Source organism: Harpia harpyja, chromosome 23 (genome assembly GCF_026419915.1).
Source record: "Harpia harpyja isolate bHarHar1 chromosome 23, bHarHar1 primary haplotype, whole genome shotgun sequence".
Classification (NCBI taxonomy): domain Eukaryota; kingdom Metazoa; phylum Chordata; class Aves; order Accipitriformes; family Accipitridae; genus Harpia; species Harpia harpyja.
Genome location: NC_068962.1, coordinates 1,206,422 through 1,226,276, shown reverse-complemented (window position 1 = coordinate 1,226,276; position 19,855 = coordinate 1,206,422). Strand labels below are relative to the sequence as shown.

General features: G+C 46.8%; 5 protein-coding genes and 1 long non-coding RNA gene across 6 annotated transcripts; 4 read left to right on the top strand and 2 right to left on the bottom strand.

Moving 5' to 3' along the window:
- Positions 1–2,429: 2,429 nt before the first annotated feature.
- Positions 2,430–2,875, bottom strand: LOC128135465 (histone H2A-IV). The gene has a single exon (XM_052774440.1). It carries the CDS (start codon positions 2,858–2,860, stop codon positions 2,471–2,473), a length of 390 nt encoding a protein of 129 aa, XP_052630400.1. The 5' UTR covers positions 2,861–2,875; the 3' UTR covers positions 2,430–2,470.
- Positions 2,876–3,181: 306 nt separating this feature from the next.
- LOC128135470 (histone H2B 8) lies at positions 3,182–3,685 on the top strand. The gene has a single exon (XM_052774445.1). The coding sequence runs from the start codon at positions 3,228–3,230 to the stop codon at positions 3,606–3,608; it is 381 nt and encodes a 126-aa protein (XP_052630405.1). The 5' UTR covers positions 3,182–3,227; the 3' UTR covers positions 3,609–3,685.
- Positions 3,686–6,571: 2,886 nt separating this feature from the next.
- On the top strand, positions 6,572–12,960 carry LOC128135488 (uncharacterized). The gene is made up of 3 exons (XR_008233092.1): positions 6,572–7,564; positions 10,553–10,688; positions 12,237–12,960. It is a non-coding gene; the product is annotated as an uncharacterized LOC128135488 (long non-coding RNA).
- Positions 12,961–15,530: 2,570 nt separating this feature from the next.
- LOC128135485 (histone H4) lies at positions 15,531–15,997 on the top strand. The gene has a single exon (XM_052774461.1). The coding sequence runs from the start codon at positions 15,559–15,561 to the stop codon at positions 15,868–15,870; it is 312 nt and encodes a 103-aa protein (XP_052630421.1). The 5' UTR covers positions 15,531–15,558; the 3' UTR covers positions 15,871–15,997.
- LOC128135484 (histone H4) lies at positions 15,933–17,389 on the bottom strand. The gene has a single exon (XM_052774460.1). The coding sequence runs from the start codon at positions 17,362–17,364 to the stop codon at positions 17,053–17,055; it is 312 nt and encodes a 103-aa protein (XP_052630420.1). The 5' UTR covers positions 17,365–17,389; the 3' UTR covers positions 15,933–17,052.
- Positions 16,415–16,795, top strand: LOC128135479 (histone H2B 7). Its single transcript, XM_052774454.1, has one exon. It carries the CDS (start codon positions 16,415–16,417, stop codon positions 16,793–16,795), a length of 381 nt encoding a protein of 126 aa, XP_052630414.1.
- Positions 17,390–19,855: the final 2,466 nt, after the last annotated feature.

Below are 19,855 nucleotides of genomic sequence, written 5' to 3'. Positions count from 1 at the left end.
TGATTCATCATTACTGAATGTAACTAGTTTCTAGTGAGGAATAGAAAAAAATAATACTTTAGACTAGATTTCCAGCTGTCCATATCTCATTTGAAAATAGAATGTTAGAACACCTGTGGTTTTGAGTGATTTTTCAAACATCAGTGGTGAAAAAAATCCTCCTTCCCTAATTTCCAAGAGAAGCAAAACAGACACCCTTCCTTCTCAGGCACTTCAGTATGAGCATTGGTCCTGAAAAGAGACAAATGCTCCTGCCTCACCCTGTGTTTCCGAGGGCAAAAATGAAACCTGGGATGCCTCTGTTGCGAAACATGGGATTTTCAAATGGCCCAATGAGGACCTTCTGCAAAGCAGTCCTCTGCTTCAGACCCAGGTAATATTCCCGCCCCCCCCCCAAATATCCACCAATAGAAAGTTTTTTTTCTTAATATACTACATTAAATAAACTGAGATTGTTAAACAAAAAGTAATCCTTAAATGTTTTAAACCTAGTTCTAAGCCTCGAATTTCAGCATGGCTACTAATAAAGTCCATCTCTGAATAGTAGGTGATCAGTACTTAATACTACTTCTTTGAACAAGAGAGGGCTGATAAAAAGGAAAAAAAAAAGTCCTCAGCCCGTTTCGGGGAAAAAATAAGAAAACCACCAACGACCCCCCCCCCCCCCCAAAAAACCCGAAACCAAACCAACACACCTTGAAAACTGTGTAAGAAGCAAGTACAGTTTAAAACAATTCCTACGATTCTCATCTTGTTTCCCAGCACCACTTCAGCCAGGCACTCCAGTGTTACCTCTCTCTGCTTGAAAAACATTTTCGATTAACGCCTTGCCACAGTGACTCACTCCCCCGCCTCCCGAGGGAGGACACTGCAAAAAGCAGCAGTGTTCCTCGCCCTAGGTCTCAAGGGGCACTTTTAAAGAACAAAGAAAACACGCACACCTCCCCCCCCCCCGCCCCAGCCCGGGGCTCTCAGCTCCCGGCCGTGCATTCCTGCCTCCCCTTCCGCTGGTTTTGTTTTCGTCCGCACACAACACCACCGAAAGAAAAAGCAATAAGATCCTGGTTTACCTATATCTGCCTAACAGAGGCAGGAATGCAGTGTCCCTTCCAGTAAAAGAAAAAAACCCCAAATCTGTTCCGAGGAAACAGAGGGCAGAGAACCCTTCCAGCGGGACGGACTCCCCAAGACACCAGTGGCAGAGAGACTCCTCCCTATAAATACCGGCCTCTCGGTGATTATCTTGATTTCTATCCCCTGATACTCCCTTTCTCTCCTTTTTTTTTTTTTTTTTTTAAACCTGTGTCTGACTGTGTCCAAGACTACTCGCCGCTTCGGCCCCCGCCTCCAAGAAGCCGAAGGCGGCGGCGGGCGGCTCCAAAGCCGGCGGGCCCCAGCGCCACCGAGCTGATCACCGAGGCCGGGACCCCCTCCACGGAGCGCAGGGGGCTCCCACGCTCAAGAAGGCCAAGGCAGCAGCGAAGAGCCCCAAGAAGGTGGCAGCTGCCACAGCCAAGAGGCCCAAAAAGGTGGTACCAAAGAGCGCAGCCAAGGTGAAGAAGGCAGAGCCCAGGGGGCAATGCTGTAAGAGGAAAGGAAACTTTGACAGAAAAAAAAAACCAGCGCTTTTAAACGCCACCCACACTGACAGAATGAAAAAGAAAGAATTGAAACATCAGTTCAAGTCTAGACTGGTACGCGATGGTGCCCTGCCGCACGTATATACGACTTTCCATAGCGCTGCTATATGAACCCATGCGCTATGGAAAAGTACACTTGAGCGTATTTTGGTTTAACTCCCGATCCTCCAGTACGATTTCCAGCCCGAGCAGGCAGAAGAACAGAGCAGCCACCACTCAAATGAAACTCGGGCTCCCTTTACACCCGTGGAACGGGGCAGCGGCGGCTGCGCCGGGAGAAACGCGCGCCCTGTCCCGCCCCGCGTTTGAAAACCGCGCGCTACCCTCAGATTGGGCGCCGGCGGCCACGCCCCTCGCCGCGGGAGGGCACAGAAACTCCGCCCCCTCCCCTCCCGCCACAGCCCACCTCCGCCGGGATTAACGCTGCTTCCCCCCACTGAAACCATGGAGCGGAGAGCAGCGAGCCCACCCCTGCCGTGTGCTCATCTCCCCTCCCCACACCACGCTGCGGTGACTGACCCCAATCTAAACCGCTGTCTTTTATCGTTTTTTTTCAGAAAACGGAAGCTGGGAAACGATTACATAACTACGTTAACTTCTTAGAGAAAGAAAAATGCAGGGACCTGCACCGATCAGCAAAATATTAAGTTGAAGGAATATATAGGAAGTTTATGTGTCAGAAACCTTCCCTCGATCTCTATAAAGTTTCCAGAGATAACAAAACACAGTTCCCAGAGAAGCAAGTATCTGTAGGCTCGGGTGTTCCTGCTCTTTCAGGGAAGATGTGGGTGGCTCTGAAAAGAGCCTTTGGGTTGTTTGTTGGACGAGTTTTACTTGGCTTTAGCCTTGTGGCTGTCGGTCTTCTTGGGCAGCAGCACGGCCTGGATGTTGGGCAGCACCCCGCCCTGCGCGATGGTCACCTTGCCCAGCAGCTTGTTGAGCTCCTCGTCGTTGCGGATGGCCAGCTGCAGGTGCCGGGGGATGATGCGCGTCTTCTTGTTGTCGCGGGCCGCGTTGCCCGCCAGCTCCAGGATCTCGGCCGTCAGGTACTCCAGCACGGCCGCCAGGTACACCGGCGCGCCGGCGCCCACCCGCTCCGCGTAGTTGCCCTTGCGCAGCAGCCGGTGCACGCGGCCCACGGGGAACTGCAGCCCGGCCCGCGACGAGCGCGACTTGGCCTTGGCCCGCGCCTTCCCGCCCTGCTTCCCGCGGCCGGACATGTCTCAAAAATTAAAAAAAAAAAAGAAAAAACAAAAAGCAAACCCGCGTAAAAGAGTAAAAAACAACCTGCGGGAGCAGAAGAAATGCGGTAAGAGCTGCCACCCTGCCTTTTTATCCCTTCCTTCTGGCCTTCGGTGGGACTTCTGATTGGCGGAGGCTGCGATTGCGAAGTTAACCAATGGGAAGACAGATGAAGTGGAGACCAATCGGAGGTGCCAGATGGTTTGACATCACGAAGCCTGATTGTCCAATAGACAAGAACAGCCTTGAGTCATCTCATTTGCATACCGTCCCTATAAATACGGGGGTCGCCGCTATTGTATTTACGTCGTTCCTGCAGTAGACAGGTAGCGACAGGCTTGTAAAATGCCGGAACCAGCTAAATCCGCTCCTGCTCCGAAGAAGGGCTCCAAGAAAGCCGTCACCAAGACGCAGAAGAAGGGTGACAAGAAACGTAGAAAGACTAGGAAGGAGAGCTACTCGATCTACGTGTACAAGGTGCTGAAGCAGGTGCACCCCGACACGGGCATCTCGTCCAAGGCCATGGGCATCATGAACTCCTTCGTCAACGACATCTTCGAGCGCATCGCCGGCGAGGCCTCGCGCCTGGCGCACTACAACAAGCGCTCCACCATCACCTCGCGGGAGATCCAGACGGCCGTGCGGCTCCTGCTGCCCGGCGAGCTGGCCAAGCACGCCGTCTCGGAGGGCACCAAGGCTGTCACCAAGTACACCAGCTCCAAGTAAATCTCTGAAGGATCGTCTAACCCAAAGGCTCTTTTAAGAGCCACCCACATTTTCAGTAAAAGAGTCGTTCACACTGATTCGATTTGGTGAGTGGTACTTGTATTTAGCAGTGTTTTTGTTCCCAGACTAGGATATTTTAATAGTAGAGAAACTGTCATGTTAAAAGTACCGGGAATGATTGGGATGGTCTTTGTGTGTGCCCTACCCCGGCTGTTTATTGGGCAGGTGTATAAAAAGGCCGTTAAGCACCTAATCGAGTTCTAAAACTACTGAAGTTTTCTTTCCTTATTTTAGAACAATTAGCTGCAGTAAGTACAGAGAAACATGCAGGGTAGTTTTTAGTTTGTTTCCCCCCCACACTGTTCTGGTATGAAATAAAGCTTTTGGGTTTTTTTTGTTTGTTTGGTTGGTTGGTTTTTTTAACTGCTTTATTCTAATGCAGTTTATACCTTTCCTAATAAAATGTTGTCCCCTTTAAACATTAGCTGTCATTCTCAACCGACTTGGCCAAAAGCCAGGGCAGCTTGTTTACTCAGAGCTCCGTAAGGATTAGTCTGTGAACGTGGGATATTTGGGAGACAACAATTCATGAAATTTATCGTGCCACACGCAGCAGAAGTGAAACGGTATAGAGAACAATATAATTTCATTAGTCCCAGAGATTTGGTATGGATGTGACGTAGTTTTTTTTGTGTCATCTCTGATGCAGAATAAGCACCGCAGAATAAAGTGGTTCCTCATAGGTCCTAAGTGACAACGTAATCGGAAAATACAAGTAAAAAATAAGGGATGCTTAAAAAAAAAAAGTGAACCAGAGCGCTTTATCGAACTTCAGGTGGTACAGGATTGGGCAGGGAAGGCTGGTTTTTCGAAAAAGCCTTTTGCAGGGGGGCTGAAATCCCGGCTGCCCGGGACAGAGGCGGCGATAAAAGCGTCTGCTGCGGGGCCAGGGTAAAAACTCCGCGTCCGCCGCCGGCCCCGCTCGGCGGGGCAGAGCCGAGGGAGACGGGAAACGAGACAGCGCGGGAGGGGACTGCGGCGCGGGAAGCGGCCGTTTGCCGCCCCACGCCGGACGGCGGGCTTTTCAAATCCTTCCCATTGTCCAATGGAATGTGTGCCTTCCCGCTAGCCAATCACAGGGCGGTGATGGCTATAAATAGCGGGCCCGGCGGCCGCTCTCTACACAGATCTGTGTTGCTTCGTTTTCGGCGGCTGCTCCGGGGAAGATGGCGCGCACGAAGCAGACGGCGCGTAAGTCGACGGGCGGGAAGGCGCCCCGCAAGCAGCTGGCCACCAAGGCGGCCCGCAAGAGCGCGCCGGCCACGGGCGGCGTGAAGAAGCCGCACCGCTACCGGCCCGGCACGGTGGCGCTGCGCGAGATCCGGCGCTACCAGAAGTCGACGGAGCTGCTGATCCGCAAGCTGCCCTTCCAGCGCCTGGTGCGGGAGATCGCGCAGGACTTCAAGACCGACCTGCGCTTCCAGAGCTCGGCCGTGATGGCGCTGCAGGAGGCGAGCGAGGCCTACCTGGTGGGGCTCTTCGAGGACACCAACCTCTGCGCCATCCACGCCAAGCGCGTCACCATCATGCCCAAGGACATCCAGCTGGCCCGCCGCATCCGCGGCGAGCGTGCTTAAGTTTCTAACAAACGGATCTCTCAGACTACCGAAAACCCAAAGGCTCTTTTAAGAGCCACCACATAGCCACTAAAGAGAGCTGTAAACTCTTAGTCTTGTGTGGGCAGCGATGTGTTTCCATGAGCTTTTCGGGCAGCTTTACAGTGACGAAGAGCCCATATCCCGCCGAGTAAGTACCAAACAAAACGCGTACTTCACTTTTCAGAGGGGTTGAAAATGATTCTGGCCGTAGCAAAACGGCATGGTGTGGTTAACTCCAGCTGAGGTGATCGTGCTAGGGCAAGTCTCCGTTTAGGGTCAAAATTCCTTTCTACACGTTTTCTCTGACAACTTCCTTTTTAGCTGGTAAGGAAAGTTTTAACCGGGGGCTTTCCTTTTCTGAAGAAGATATCCAGCTCTAAAAGATTTGTATATATTTTTAATCTGTTTGGCTGTATGTCTTGAAAGTAATCACGCACAACACCTTTAATTTGTGAAGGCGAGACTTTACAGAACTCTGCGTTCTTGGTTAGAGAAGATGTGTTCAGAGTTAACGCTATTGTAAATTGTCTCCTACTGTGCTGCGTTTACTTTATGTTCTTATGGTAACAACATTACGGTTTATTGTCTCAACAGAAATATTGTTTTCCTTTCCAAACCCCCTTTTTTTTTCTTTTTTTTTTTTTTTTTTGTGGGGGTTTTTTATTTCTAAAGGTGCAAGGGGTCCGTTCCCGCCTGCTCGGTAGTTTTCTCACTGCTTTATCACTTGTGGTCTGTCCCTGTCGTGAGCGATGTCCCCCGGGTATCTTCAGCCCTTCTCAAGCGCTTTTATTTTATTCCTGGGTAAGCGTTGTGTTTTCAGAGAGAGCTGGGGGTAGGGCAGTGGCAAGGGTAATTTCTGCGAGTCCCGTTTTCAAAAGAGGTGTGCTTTTTGCTGGTGTTTTCTTGGGGACACACTCGTGGCATCCTTCATGGTTCTGGGTATATTCTGGGTATATCTGGTGTGAATGATTAGAGATGCCTATTTGGATCAATTTTCTCCATCTGTATTTAGGCTCCCAAAAATATTTGCTGAACTGAGTACAGAGGAAGTGTTTTCCAAGCAGTATTAGTGATTAAAAACTTGACATTGAGTCCAGAATTGTGCTTAAATGGAGGCTCTTCCCTATCCATCATATTTGGTGATTTTTGTGAACCTACCTGGAAAACGGGGTTTCTCCCTGCCTGTAAGTTCAGCTGCACAACCCCTTGCTCTCCTACTCAATAAATCTGCAATTGGTGCCTGGAAAATTTAGATTCCAAAATTATCTCTGACTTTCCATCGCCTTTCAATTATTGTATTTTTTTTATACTGTAGGCCGTTTTATGTAATTTGGGGCGCTTGCTGTTCAACTGAAGTATTGGAAATAATGTCTTTTTGTTTTTTCAATGCTACAAGTGAGCAACCGTGCCTTTAAGAAGTGGTCAGATTGAGCTGACTACATCCTTCATTTAAACTCAGAAACAAGGAGCCATGGAGAATTGCGGAGATAAAATATTTCTTTTGGAAAGCCTAAATCTGCAAGACTCTTGGTTTTCTCTTAGCTGCTGATACGCTTCATCTTAGCAAATCTTCCTGTCTCTGTGTCAGGAACTTGGACTCTGCAGCAAAATCTGACCAATCAAGAGCCTCGACACCATTTTCTTTCCCTTGTTTTTCTCACTTTCAGCCATTTTCTGTTACTTAACCTCGGAGGGATGGGGGGGGGGGAAGGCATCGAGAATAGTACTTTGGGAATTAAGATAGTCTATATGATTCCCCCTCCCCATTTGTTCATTGACATAGGATTCGTGTTTTTCAGTACAGATTTTTTCTTTGTAATAGATGATTACCAGTGAGATTGCAGAAATGAGTCTTAGTGAAAGCAAACTCATTTCCTGTTACTGTCTGGGATAGTGAGAGATCTATTTATCTAAGCCTGTTTACATATGTTTATGATAAAATTATTTATAATTAAATCCAATAAAATAGCTATTTTTATGTTTTGTATAGTGGATCTTTAGTATCTTATATAATCCAATGGTCAGAATACTTAAATTCCAGCAGAAGTTTAGGTAAAAAATAACGGGTTTTTGCATGTTCAAGAAATAAATTATTTTTGAGGAGTGAGACAGGGAAACAGGTTTTTATTTGCCTTAATCTCTATCATTTTTCCTCTAGTCTTTTGAAGGCTGTGGACTGTTTGACTAAATACAGTATTATTTGGACTCATTCTGAGACTTGAATGCTTGAATTGTGAAAAACACTAACACTCTATCAGCTGAGAAGGAAACAGATGTGCAAGGATCTTTGCAGGAAGGGTGAGCTCATATAAACTCTAAATTATAATGCCTGAGTCTGAAGTAGTTTTGGGGTGTTATATGTTATGAAAGGACACTAATAATAACTTACCATAGCTTGTCCTAGTGGACTAGCTATGCAGTTAGGAAGAATTTACTGTGTGGATTTTGAAGCCTGTAACAGCTGCAGATGGTTGCAGTAGTGATATGGGGAACAGTGGTTGACTGTAGCTTATAGAGTGGGCTTTGCTCTTCCCTCCTTACACAAGTGATAAATCCTATCTGGAGTGCCATCAGTTTGCATATGGTGTTGAATCACTTCAGTATAAAAGAGCAACAACAGAAATCCCAAATCAGATGTTGGTTGGGGAAAAAAAAAAATCCTTTCATAAGGTATGAACAAGAACTGCTATCATGAGTATTTAAGTTGGGTTTCTTGAATGAAGATAAACTACTTAAAGACTTGAAAGACATCCTGTACTTGCTATAAAATTCAGAGGAAAAACTGATTATCAGTTAAGACTGATACAGAATAGATCCTGGAAGGTGTTTGCTAAAACAAAACCCAATCACATCAGGATTTAGAAATAAAACTGAATTTGCCATACACAGTTTATTTGATGTAACATTTCTTCAGTCTAAGACACACACAGGTGACTTGGTGCAAGATCTCCTGAGTCAAAGTGAGAGTAAAAGTGGAGGCTCCTCTGGTACCAGCAAAGTCCAGGAGCATTTCTGTTCTTTTTTGCAGGAGAGCCTGAGCTAATGAATACTGCCAGGTAGAAGCTGGCTCTGAGCAAGACCAGTCTGCTGACTAGCTGAGGACTGGTTTGCAAACCGCTGGTGCTTTGCCCTTGTGCCTGTTGGTAATCATATAAGGTGCTTTTGCAGGTGATTTTAGATGCTCATAAGATATTTGGCTAAGACCGTTCCTGGCTGTTTAGCTATCCTCTGTGAGTGATCTAGCACTGTGTTGGTATGATCTGGCTCAAATCACTGCTTGGAAGAATGTACTTCCTATCTGTCCCATGGGTAAGATAGAGCATAACCACTGATGTCCTTGTGAAATACTTCCTTTCATCAGAAATAAATAAAAGAAGGTCTCATGAAAGCATCTTTCTAGAACAAAAATATTTGAATCAGCCCTACTTGACACTTACTAATTTCTGAAAAACTCTGAATAGATATATCCATATGAAAAAAAAGAGGTGAGGTTTTCATTTGAATTAACTATTGTAATGTAAAAACTTTGTAAAGGTGGTATGGTGGCTTCTATGCAAACCAGTATCTAAAGATAAATCCTAAACATCCTATCACATTCTTTTCATTTGCAAATCCTCTTCAGGGCTGCTTCATAAGTGAATCGCCTGTTGGTTACAGTCTTCAGTAATCACAAACAGTGAAGTCTGAGCTCAGCCAGCCTGGGCAGTACTGCCTTGCTGCCCCTCTTCTCTCTCTTCTCTCCCACTTTTAAGTCATGTTGTATCTTCAGCTGAGTATAAGCATCTTTCACACTGTAGATGTACAAACGTCGTTGTCACAACAGTATGAACATTTGCTAAGTTTTCATATTATAGATAGGTGAGCTTTAGGAAGTACTGTTTGTCAGCTACTATTTTTATGGATTTGTCTGCTGGCCACCATAACTTGGTCTGACCCTAGGATGCTGCTGATTAACGTAAGGTCCAAGTGTAAAGGTTTCCAATTGGTCTTTCAGTTCTCAGGTTACAGCTTGAGCTGGGTGCCTCCAAAGAGGGACCTCTACAGTATATCACACCCCTCAGTTATACCCGTACCACCCAGCACTCGATCCCCAAGTCCAATCACTTAATTTTGGTCAGTGGTCTTGATTTGTTATTGGTTTTCACTGTTGCTGGGCTGGCCTCCTTCTGAAGCTACCTCATTCTCTTGGAATTGTTTCCTTGGTCCTTATCTTATTCATTCGGCTCCTATCTGAGAGATTCAGCTAGTTCTGTGTTAACAGTATTAGTATTATCGAAAAGTTTACTCTTGGTCAGCTCCTGTGGCCTAAGGCTTCAACTACTTTAGCTACTAGTGCTAAGCTACCAATGCTAAATGAGACTATTCAGAGAGAAGAATACAGTTAATCAAATTTCTTCTATAACAGTATGAAGCAATAGTCACATGGGAAGCGCTATTCTCAGCAAAGCTGTTACTGAAGTAAAAATGACGAGTAATAAAAAGGCAATCTATTCATGGAACATAATATATAAACCAATGCAAACCAAATTTGATTAAAAGCAGATAGTGGATGAAAACCGTAAGCTCAATTTGATACCTTGGCTTTGAGAGACAAACTCTTCTAACTATAAGGTGGTGGTGTTATAGTGCTCTGTATATTGTAAAAGATGCATTGCCCTAGTTCTAAACTTGGGTCCAACAAGCATTTCAATGCCTTTTAGAAAGTTAGGAAAATATACTACAGCATAGACCACAAGAACCGTAGCAGGTACTACTTGCCAGCACATAAAGTTCTTTGTAAAGTTAGAGTCCAGGAGAGGAGATCTTTCTAGCTCCTTTAATCTCCTTTATCCAGGAACACTTATTGCTTATAGGACAGCACTGTGGCAAATTCCCTAAGTATCCAGGTTGCAGTCTGTGTGAAAACTCTCACACTCTGTAGGAGTGTCTTAATTTCCTAGGTGACAGTACAGAGCAGCAGTGTTACAAAAGACACCCTCCTGACTTCTGGAGAACACTTCACTATTCTGTAACTGCTAAACTCTGAAGCCTTAAGCTCTTTCAGGAAAGACTGGTGACCTTTACAACTCTGATGAGTACTCATACAGCATTAGTAACTGAAATAGTGAGATGGGGAAAAAATTCAGATTTGTCCAAAAATGTGAAAACCCACATATTCCCAGAACTCTGGAAATAGGCAGGATGTGCAAGCACCAGAAAGAAGAGCAGAAGAATAGCTGTAAGTATGGGGGGTGTCAATTGCACCTGGGTACTAGGTAATCAGGATCTCAAAATATCTAGCTGCAGCTCATCTGGGACACCCAGGCTGTGAAAACTGTGGAGCACAAAGCAAGGGACAGTATAAACTAAAGCAATTGAGAGGAGAGGAAGATAATGATCAGCCCTGGACCAACAAGGCATTCAGCTATGGAGACAGCAGTTGGTGAGTCAATCCTGATGGTGGCAGAAGTGTTAGAAGTTGGAGAGACAGAGGAATAGAATTGCTGTTAACTTCTAAACTCCACAAGAGGCCATTTGAAGACGAGCAGGTTTTAGCCAACACCTCCCTTGCCCTGGAGACCTGCTGAGGGCTCACAGCAAGCATTCCTTATCCTGCCTGTCACTGCAAGCAATACTGGCCTGCCCACTTGCAAACTTGGTCTTCTAAGTGTGTGTTAGGATGTGTGAGTGAAGTAACTTTTGCTTTAAAATAAAAATGCCTTCCCTTCCTTGTAAGTTTTTGCACTGTGCTTTGCTGCAGCACATCGATGTTGTTTTTTGGTTTTTTTTTTCTTCTTAACGTCAGTTAATAGTTAATCATAGAGAGACAACTATTTGTTACCCAGTTCCCGGGCAGCGGTAGTGTATGGCTTCAATTCCAGAACTGATTCTCTGTCTTGCAGTCTGTTTTACCCCCAAGCACTGTGACAAGTTTTTAGCACAGGACTGGGAAGAAAATGTGTTACTGGGCTTGATCACCACATCTTTATACATCAGCAAAGACTGTACTATGCTGTGCTGTGTCTGATGCATGTCTGGAGATTAAATGTAGTCAAGATATTAAAAAAGCTGCTCAAATCTCCCGTGTATCTTTTTTGCTGCTCTCTTGTCTGTTTATCCTGACCCACCACTACACATTTCCTAAGACCTTCCAACATTTCCTTGCATGCCTGCCCCATATCATAAATATTTGAGATAGTTATGGGCATCCCCTTTCTCTCTGCACCTGTGTCTTTGCATGTTATCCCAAGCACATCACTAATCCATTAGGATGGACCAGTAAAGCTATACAAAATGCTGGCCTGTAAGAGCTTCAATCTGTGAGGCCATTAATAAGGAAGAAATTGTTCCAGAGGGCACATAAGATAATTTTTTGAGAAATGTTCAGTATGCTCCTGTGGATTTTAGCACAGTATGCCAATGTTGTAATGTACATGTGGATGCAGAGCTTAATGTATGGTGTAAGAAGCATGACAGAAAAGGGAAGAAGGTTTCTGGGACACAGCCTTTCAGGAACAGCCAAAAATAAAATGTAAAACTTTGTTTCAGATGCTGATTCAATGAGCTGAGCTCTGAACATTTTCAGAATTAATTCAGACTGGTAGTCCATGAAAAGCAGTTAAGATCCTAACTCCACCAATGCAATGATAAATAACATTTGAGAATTTCTGTATGCTTTTCTGCAGTCAACCAGCTCATTGTCAAAATCACTATCACACTGAGATTAAAGGACTTCCAAGCAAAGAATCATGCTAGCTACAATTTAAGTTTGTTATATGGTGAAATAAAAATGTTAAGAAAGCTTTTTTTCTTCTTTTTTTCCTTTTTTTTTTTTCCTTTTTGTCCCTTTCTCCTAAATGAATTATGGTGCTAGTTGTTGAAACTGAATGTTATTTTCCTTAGTTGTGCCAGTTTTGATCTTCCCATTACTTCTCCCAAACAGGGTAACCTGACAGATTTTTTTGTTGTTGTTGTTCTGTTTTATTTTTAGGGAAAAGGAACATATCCAGGAAAAAAAATGAAGCTCCTTTACGTGGATATGGACTAGTCCTCTTCCAGGAGAGATGATTTTAAAAGTCTAAGAGAGGTAACTACACAGACACCAAAGAAAATGCAAGGGTCGCCAATGTTTGGTGCTCTCAGGCTACTTTGGTAATCTCAGTCTAGGCCAATATAACACAGAAGTGTCACCAGACCAAACATGTCACCCCACCTCTGCATCCAATGCCTGAAAACTGTAACAGAGGCAGCAGCACTGCCAGGCCAGTTCTTGCTGTTTCACTGGTGGTTTAGGTAAGTGTGTGCAGAGTTTGAGTTCACCTTGCAGCAGCACAAGTGCAGTCTACATAGAAATATAATGAACAGCTGATCTAATGTGAAATAGTCAATACTGATTACATGTTATGAGGACTGAATAGCAATTGTATGTATATGTGTGTCTGTGTGCGTGTCTATATGCAGTTATACATTTTCAGATATCTGTAACTTCTAGGATCTTTAGACTTAGGAAGTTCTTAACTTATCCCTATAAAACTTATCTGGTTTGAGGGCCCTGGAATGAATGCCTCTAAGATCACATTAGAGGTATTTTGAAATGTGTTGTATTTAATGAGCACTTGTATACATTGTATTTTAAGAACATTTCCAAATACTGATACCTTGTATCCTGAAGAGTTTTTAGGGGGCTTGGTTTAATTTTTTAGTGGGTTTTTTTTTTTAAACATATTAGAAATAACATTTTGGAGTTACTATTTATCAGCTATTTAACTAAAAGTACAGTTTAAAGTTCCCGCTAATTCACCACACTGTCCCAGTATAGGTGCAGAGCTCCACTACTGTACTATATAGCACAGCCACCCTCACCCATGTCCCCCCGAAATGCAAAGCAGAGCTCCCAGAACTTCCCTAGGACCCTCCATGAGGCTCCTCCAGCTCTTTGCTGTTGCAAAAGGGATAGTGTTGTATCCTTTCTCCTCCTTGAGATATCTTTCCATAACTGTTTCATTTATCTATCAGTCCTATGGATGTCTTTACTTAACACTCTGATTTGGGTTTTGGAGTTGCTAATTGCTTTTGCTTTGTAAATAGAAGAGGCTTATCTGACTGGAGGCTGACACACACATGCTAATGAATCTAACACTTAATTGTACAAGACTCTAGTTTAAATGTAGGAATCAGAGCTGACTGGTGCTGTTTATAAGAAGCTGACTAAGCAGAAAAGCCAGGAGGGCCTCATATCAAGGATTAAACAAACAAACAACAACAACAAAAACCCAAAACAAATGGGCTATGACACTTCCTTAAATGCTATACTCACAATTCTGAAACAGTCGGTTGCCTAAATTATAAACAGATTCTATCAATAGATTTACACAGTTTCATAAAAGAAGGCTGAAGAGTTTTGAACAAGGTTGTCTGGTGAGGAGGGAAATGGAAAAAGTTAAAAGATAACAACAGACATTTAAAGGAAAAAACCCTGCTGCCTTATGTTTCTCTGTTTGGAAAAAGTAATATATATAAAGATACATATAAATATATACATTCACTAAAAGGATAGCAATTTTCTTTTTGCACATGTATCTAGTACACTTTCTGGGGCATGAGGGAGGGTTGGTAAAGAACTAGATAAATTACCCTAAAAATGTGTGAGCCATTATGATTAATAAATAAGAAAGATGCAGGGGGGTGGGAGGTTTGAAACTGAAACACATTTTTTTTTTCCTGTTTCCCAAAGAACTTGCATAAAATTATGCCAGTGAGGATCTTTCATAAAGCTATGAGTTCTCAGGATATGAAGACTAAATGCAAATTAAAACAGAAGCCACACCAAAAGAAAATCCCTGAAAAGTTCTTCAGGAAATTCTAATTTCTTAAAGACTTATTTATGTTTATTTTGATATTGGTCTGTTAAATGGGAAATAGATTTATTATTGCCAAAATAACTAGAAATTTGTAAAACTCTGTGCTGTTAAAAAGAAGAAAGGAAAAACCCTAAGTAGCCCAAACCATTTTTTTTCTTTTTTGACTATGAAATTGTGTTTAATCTCAGTATAAATTAGTTTAATATTATCTGTGTCAGGAAGTAAAGTTTCACCAAGTCTGCCTTAAGCCAGTAAAGTTAGTAATATTAGAACACTGATCTGTTTTTTGCTGTTAACCATTAACAATATGAGTAACATTCCTATTTTAAGAGGCATGTGTTCAGCATTCCTATTTTAAGAGGCACGTGTTTAGCAAGGAGATAACCCAGGTATTAGTGTGAGACTATTGTAATAGTTTTTTGTTTCCATTGAGGTGCTGGGCAAGAATGGGTCTCTTGCTTCCCCAGTAGGAAGCATTCCCAGAACATCAGATTGCAACTTGTGCTGCTTCCTTATGGTCTGTTCTCTTAGAAGAATTCCTTAGGCGCTCAGCTTTTCTCACAAGGGTAAAAAATATGCTTGATAGGTAAAGGCATGACAGACATATGTATGTGTTTGTGTGTATGCGTGTGCGCATGTGCTGCGAGGAAAAAAAACCAATAAACTGTTCTGATCCACAAGAAGGAAATAGTATGTTATGTTTAATAAAGGAAGAAAACCCTCTTTTTCATGAGATTGAGTGCTTCCTTCCCCTCCTCTTTTAAGCAACACGTAGAAAGACTTAGTAACAGAAACAAGCTGGAGGTCGAAGAGAACGCGGCTGGCAGAGATTATTTAAATACAGCTGGGGAAGGCCTCTACGTAGGCAAATACTAATAAATAAAAAATTAAAAAGCAACACATGAAGCGTCCAAAGCGGGGGCGGGGCGACAGCGCCGAGCGCGGCCCCGGATTGGTCGGATTTTGCCGCAGACCCGCGGGCAGCGGGGAGGAACCGGGCCGGGGCCGGGGCCGACACCCCCGCTCCTGCCACGGGCGGGGGCCCAGAGCTGCCTCGGAACCGTCACCCGCGCAGGGCCGGGCCGGGCCGGGGGAGAAGCAAACAGGCGCGCAGGCGGGCGGCGGGCAGGGGCAGCGCGCAGGGCGGCCCGAGTGCGGGAAGCGCGGGGCGGCAGCCCGGCCCCGCTCGCCGCCCGCAGAGCCGGCGGACGCGTCCCGGGGGCCGGCGCCGGGGAAAGCGCCTCGGCCGCCGCCTCGCGGGAAGCCGGCGCCGGGGCGCGCGGGGGCCGCCCGGGGGCGGTGAGCGGGGGAAAGGGCGGAGACTGCGGCCGAGCCCCCGCCTCCCCGCCGCCCGCCTGCCGCCGCAGTCCTCAACCAGGTCGGCTCCCGGGGAATATACCGCGGCTCCGCGGCGCCGGCGGCGTGCAGTGCGAGGCTGCGGGGAGCGCCGCCATGTCCGGCAGAGGCAAGGGCGGGAAGGGGCTCGGCAAGGGGGGCGCCAAGCGGCACCGCAAGGTGCTGCGCGACAACATCCAGGGCATCACCAAGCCGGCCATCCGCCGCCTGGCTCGGCGCGGCGGCGTGAAGCGCATCTCGGGGCTCATCTACGAGGAGACGCGCGGCGTGCTGAAGGTCTTCCTGGAGAACGTGATCCGCGACGCCGTCACCTACACGGAGCACGCCAAGAGGAAGACGGTCACGGCCATGGACGTGGTCTACGCCCTCAAGCGCCAGGGACGCACCCTCTACGGCTTCGGCGGCTGAACGCGGATCTCGGACCTTAACGCTGTCAAAACACCAAGGCTCTTTTCAGAGCCACCCACACATTTCACAACGAGAGCTGTTTATTACTGAATTTGGGCTTCAGAAGTGTTAAAGCATTTTTAATTCTCTGATAGTTGTTAGAGCTCCTACAAAGTATTATCCTTCTCTAAACGTTCTAAAAAAAAAAGATCCCGAGTATTGCAAAATACCCAGTGCACTAAGATCAGAGGTTTTAAATAATTTCGTTAGTGAGTGTAAACTCAGTGCAGTTTTTATGAGGTATTTAGATTTATTTTTTCTCACTAGTGGAGGCAGTACCACCACCACCGTAACTGCAAATCGCAACGATTGTGTACATACAGCGCCCAAGCTGTGACGGTTGCAGGGCGGAAGTGCCTGTAATTACGTTAGTATTTTTTACTCCAATAGGAATGGAACAATTACAATCCTCTAATTTGCATAACACCCTTATAAATAGGGGGGGCAGGCGCCATTTTCGGCGCTGTTGAGGTACAGTGAAGACCTTGGAAAGAAACTTTTAAGGATGCCTGAGCCGGCGAAATCCGCTCCAGCACCAAAGAAAGGCTCCAAGAAAGCCGTCACCAAGACCCAGAAGAAGGGCGACAAGAAGCGAAAGAGAACAAGAAAGGAGAGCTACTCGATCTATGTGTACAAGGTGCTGAAGCAGGTGCACCCCGACACGGGCATCTCCTCCAAAGCCATGAGCATCATGAACTCCTTCGTCAACGACATCTTCGAGCGCATCGCCGGCGAGGCCTCGCGCCTGGCGCACTACAACAAGCGCTCCACCATCACCTCGCGGGAGATCCAGACGGCCGTGCGGCTCCTGCTGCCCGGCGAGCTGGCCAAGCACGCCGTCTCCGAGGGCACCAAGGCTGTCACCAAGTACACCAGCTCCAAGTAAAACGGTTTTGAACTATAAACCAAACGGCTCTTTTAAGAGCCCCCACGCTTTCCTAAAAAGAGCTGTAATTGCAACTAAAGTTTTGCTCCCAGGCTTGTGAATTAAATTGTATAGTGTACATTGTATTAACTTGGAGTGATGAGAGTTCATTTTGCAAGAATGTTCTTGTAGTAATAAACAGCTCTCGTTGTGAAATGTGTGGGTGGCTCTGAAAAGAGCCTTGGTGTTTTGACAGCGTTAAGGTCCGAGATCCGCGTTCAGCCGCCGAAGCCGTAGAGGGTGCGTCCCTGGCGCTTGAGGGCGTAGACCACGTCCATGGCCGTGACCGTCTTCCTCTTGGCGTGCTCCGTGTAGGTGACGGCGTCGCGGATCACGTTCTCCAGGAAGACCTTCAGCACGCCGCGCGTCTCCTCGTAGATGAGCCCCGAGATGCGCTTCACGCCGCCGCGCCGAGCCAGGCGGCGGATGGCCGGCTTGGTGATGCCCTGGATGTTGTCGCGCAGCACCTTGCGGTGCCGCTTGGCGCCCCCCTTGCCGAGCCCCTTCCCGCCCTTGCCTCTGCCGGACATGGCGGCGCTCCCCGCAGCCTCGCACTGCACGCCGCCGGCGCCGCGGAGCCGCGGTATATTCCCCGGGAGCCGACCTGGTTGAGGACTGCGGCGGCAGGCGGGCGGCGGGGAGGCGGGGGCTCGGCCGCAGTCTCCGCCCTTTCCCCCGCTCACCGCCCCCGGGCGGCCCCCGCGCGCCCCGGCGCCGGCTTCCCGCGAGGCGGCGGCCGAGGCGCTTTCCCCGGCGCCGGCCCCCGGGACGCGTCCGCCGGCTCTGCGGGCGGCGAGCGGGGCCGGGCTGCCGCCCCGCGCTTCCCGCACTCGGGCCGCCCTGCGCGCTGCCCCTGCCCGCCGCCCGCCTGCGCGCCTGTTTGCTTCTCCCCCGGCCCGGCCCGGCCCTGCGCGGGTGACGGTTCCGAGGCAGCTCTGGGCCCCCGCCCGTGGCAGGAGCGGGGGTGTCGGCCCCGGCCCCGGCCCGGTTCCTCCCCGCTGCCCGCGGGTCTGCGGCAAAATCCGACCAATCCGGGGCCGCGCTCGGCGCTGTCGCCCCGCCCCGCCGCTGCTCCCCGCCTCGGTTCGTGGGGAGCCCCCGGAGGCACATCTCCCGGGCCGCGCTCTCTTTGTTTTCCTCGGTCGTGGCGGCTCCGTGTTTTCTTTGCCTACCCGGACACCCGGTCCCGAGAGCTGCCCCCTCCTCCGTGCAGCCCTGGGGGCTGCGCCCCGAGCGTTCAGCGCTTTCGCGTCCGCACGGAGCGGCCTGCAGGTCGGTGCGAGAGGGAGCAGGGAGCGAGGCCCTAAGCGGCCGGGAAAATCGGCAGAGAGGACTCCGGTGGGAAAACTCTTAGACCCGAAGCTCCTGTGAAAGGAACTCGGAGCGGCTGCTTGGGACCGCAGAAGGAACCGTCCGCCTTTCCCCTCTTCAGGCAGCCCCAGCCCCGCAGCGCTGTCCCATGGGCAGCGCTGGCCGCGGGGCGCCGGGCTCGCTGCCGGCCCCTGCAATGGAGCAGTGCTCCTTAACGTGCAGCTGGATGCAACAAGCGAAAGAAAGCATGACAGACATTACCAACCATGTCTGTATGACATCTCAAAAATGATAAATAAACAAAAAAATTTTCTTCAAATGAGCAATGCAGAAATTTTGCTGTGTATGTCATGCTTTTGGTAACAAACCTCACACACGTGCTGCTTACAGTATGTTGGACTGTATTTGTAAAGTGAACAAATAACTACTGAAAGAGTTAATGGGACTATATTTTTAAATTAAATGTGTTAAGATTTAAAATGTTACTTACACAGTCAGAATAGAAGTGATATAGCTATGGTACTTGCCAATTGTTATATTATTAGGATTTTGTGCACTTCAAACAGGTCTAACTTTTAAAAATTATTGATACGCTTTAAAATTTCCACAGTTGTTTATGTAATGTCATTCTGGAACATAATTCACAGAATTTAGGCAACATCTCCGAATATTTCTTGGCAGAGTATATTCCCTAAATTCAAGGGAAAAATGTGATTGAGATATTCATGTATTAAGTTAAAGGTGTTCAAAAAATTACAAGTCTTTGTTATGTTTATAATTATCACTGTGAATTCCATTTTCATTCAAACTGTTATTTTAAGTAAGTTAAGGAATTGCCACTCAACTATATACAACATGAACAGGCAAAACCAGCTATAATTTAGATTGTGTTCACTTTTTGACGGAACAGAATGAACTAAAACTGTTTATAGAGTAACCGAAAGGGGTTTTTTGCTAGTGGATCTGCCACTGGTTAGGCTGGTGCCTAACATTACCATTTGGCTCCACAGAGTTTGCTTTGTTCTTTATACCTGAAGATCTGTGTCTAGATATGTTTCCTGAGGCAGTTATAAACAAACTTCTGATTACAAAAGGAAGCCTAAAAGAATTACACAAAATCTTTCAGTCTGTCAAAATCATAATTTCTTCATAACTCTTCCTAAGTGCAGTGTGAGCATCCTAGTATAACTTTTCCCTCTAGCAGTATAACCACTGGAAGACTTGGAAAATAATCTTCCAAAGTGTCCCGGCAGAAATGAGTGATGCAGAGCCTGAGACCAGTAGATTACAGATTGCTTAGCTGCAAACCCCTTTCCCCAAAGTGTGGAGCACGTTTGATGTAATTTAATATCATGCTTTCTGGGAGGCTGCCTTGCCTCTAGGTTGCTGCAAGTGACCACAGACGTGTTTCCTAAGTGTTTCTCTTACTGACATAGTCGGTTCTGTCATGGACCAGAGGGTTTTCTTAGACAAAAATAAGTAGAGCGGAAAGAAAATTTTGCTGCTGAGTATAATCCCTAATGAAGTTGCTTTTACTGTTGATTAGAGACCAATTACTATTTGGATCATTTAGGATCCAATCCCCAGGTTATAGGTACTACATTTTCCTCATGAATTTGGACACATATTGCTAGGAGCTAAATTAGAAAGGAAATATATGCAAGCCTCTGCTCCATTTAAAAAAAAAAAAATCTGTAGCTTTTCAAGTGT

What these genes read in the sequence shown, in the direction of transcription:
- LOC128135465 (XM_052774440.1), bottom strand. Translation starts at nt 2,860, where the DNA reads ATGTCCGGCCGCGGGAAGCAGGGCGGGAAGGCGCGGGCCAAGGCCAAG.
- LOC128135470 (XM_052774445.1), top strand. Translation starts at nt 3,228, where the DNA reads ATGCCGGAACCAGCTAAATCCGCTCCTGCTCCGAAGAAGGGCTCCAAG.
- LOC128135485 (XM_052774461.1), top strand. Translation starts at nt 15,559, where the DNA reads ATGTCCGGCAGAGGCAAGGGCGGGAAGGGGCTCGGCAAGGGGGGCGCC.
- LOC128135479 (XM_052774454.1), top strand. Translation starts at nt 16,415, where the DNA reads ATGCCTGAGCCGGCGAAATCCGCTCCAGCACCAAAGAAAGGCTCCAAG.
- LOC128135484 (XM_052774460.1), bottom strand. Translation starts at nt 17,364, where the DNA reads ATGTCCGGCAGAGGCAAGGGCGGGAAGGGGCTCGGCAAGGGGGGCGCC.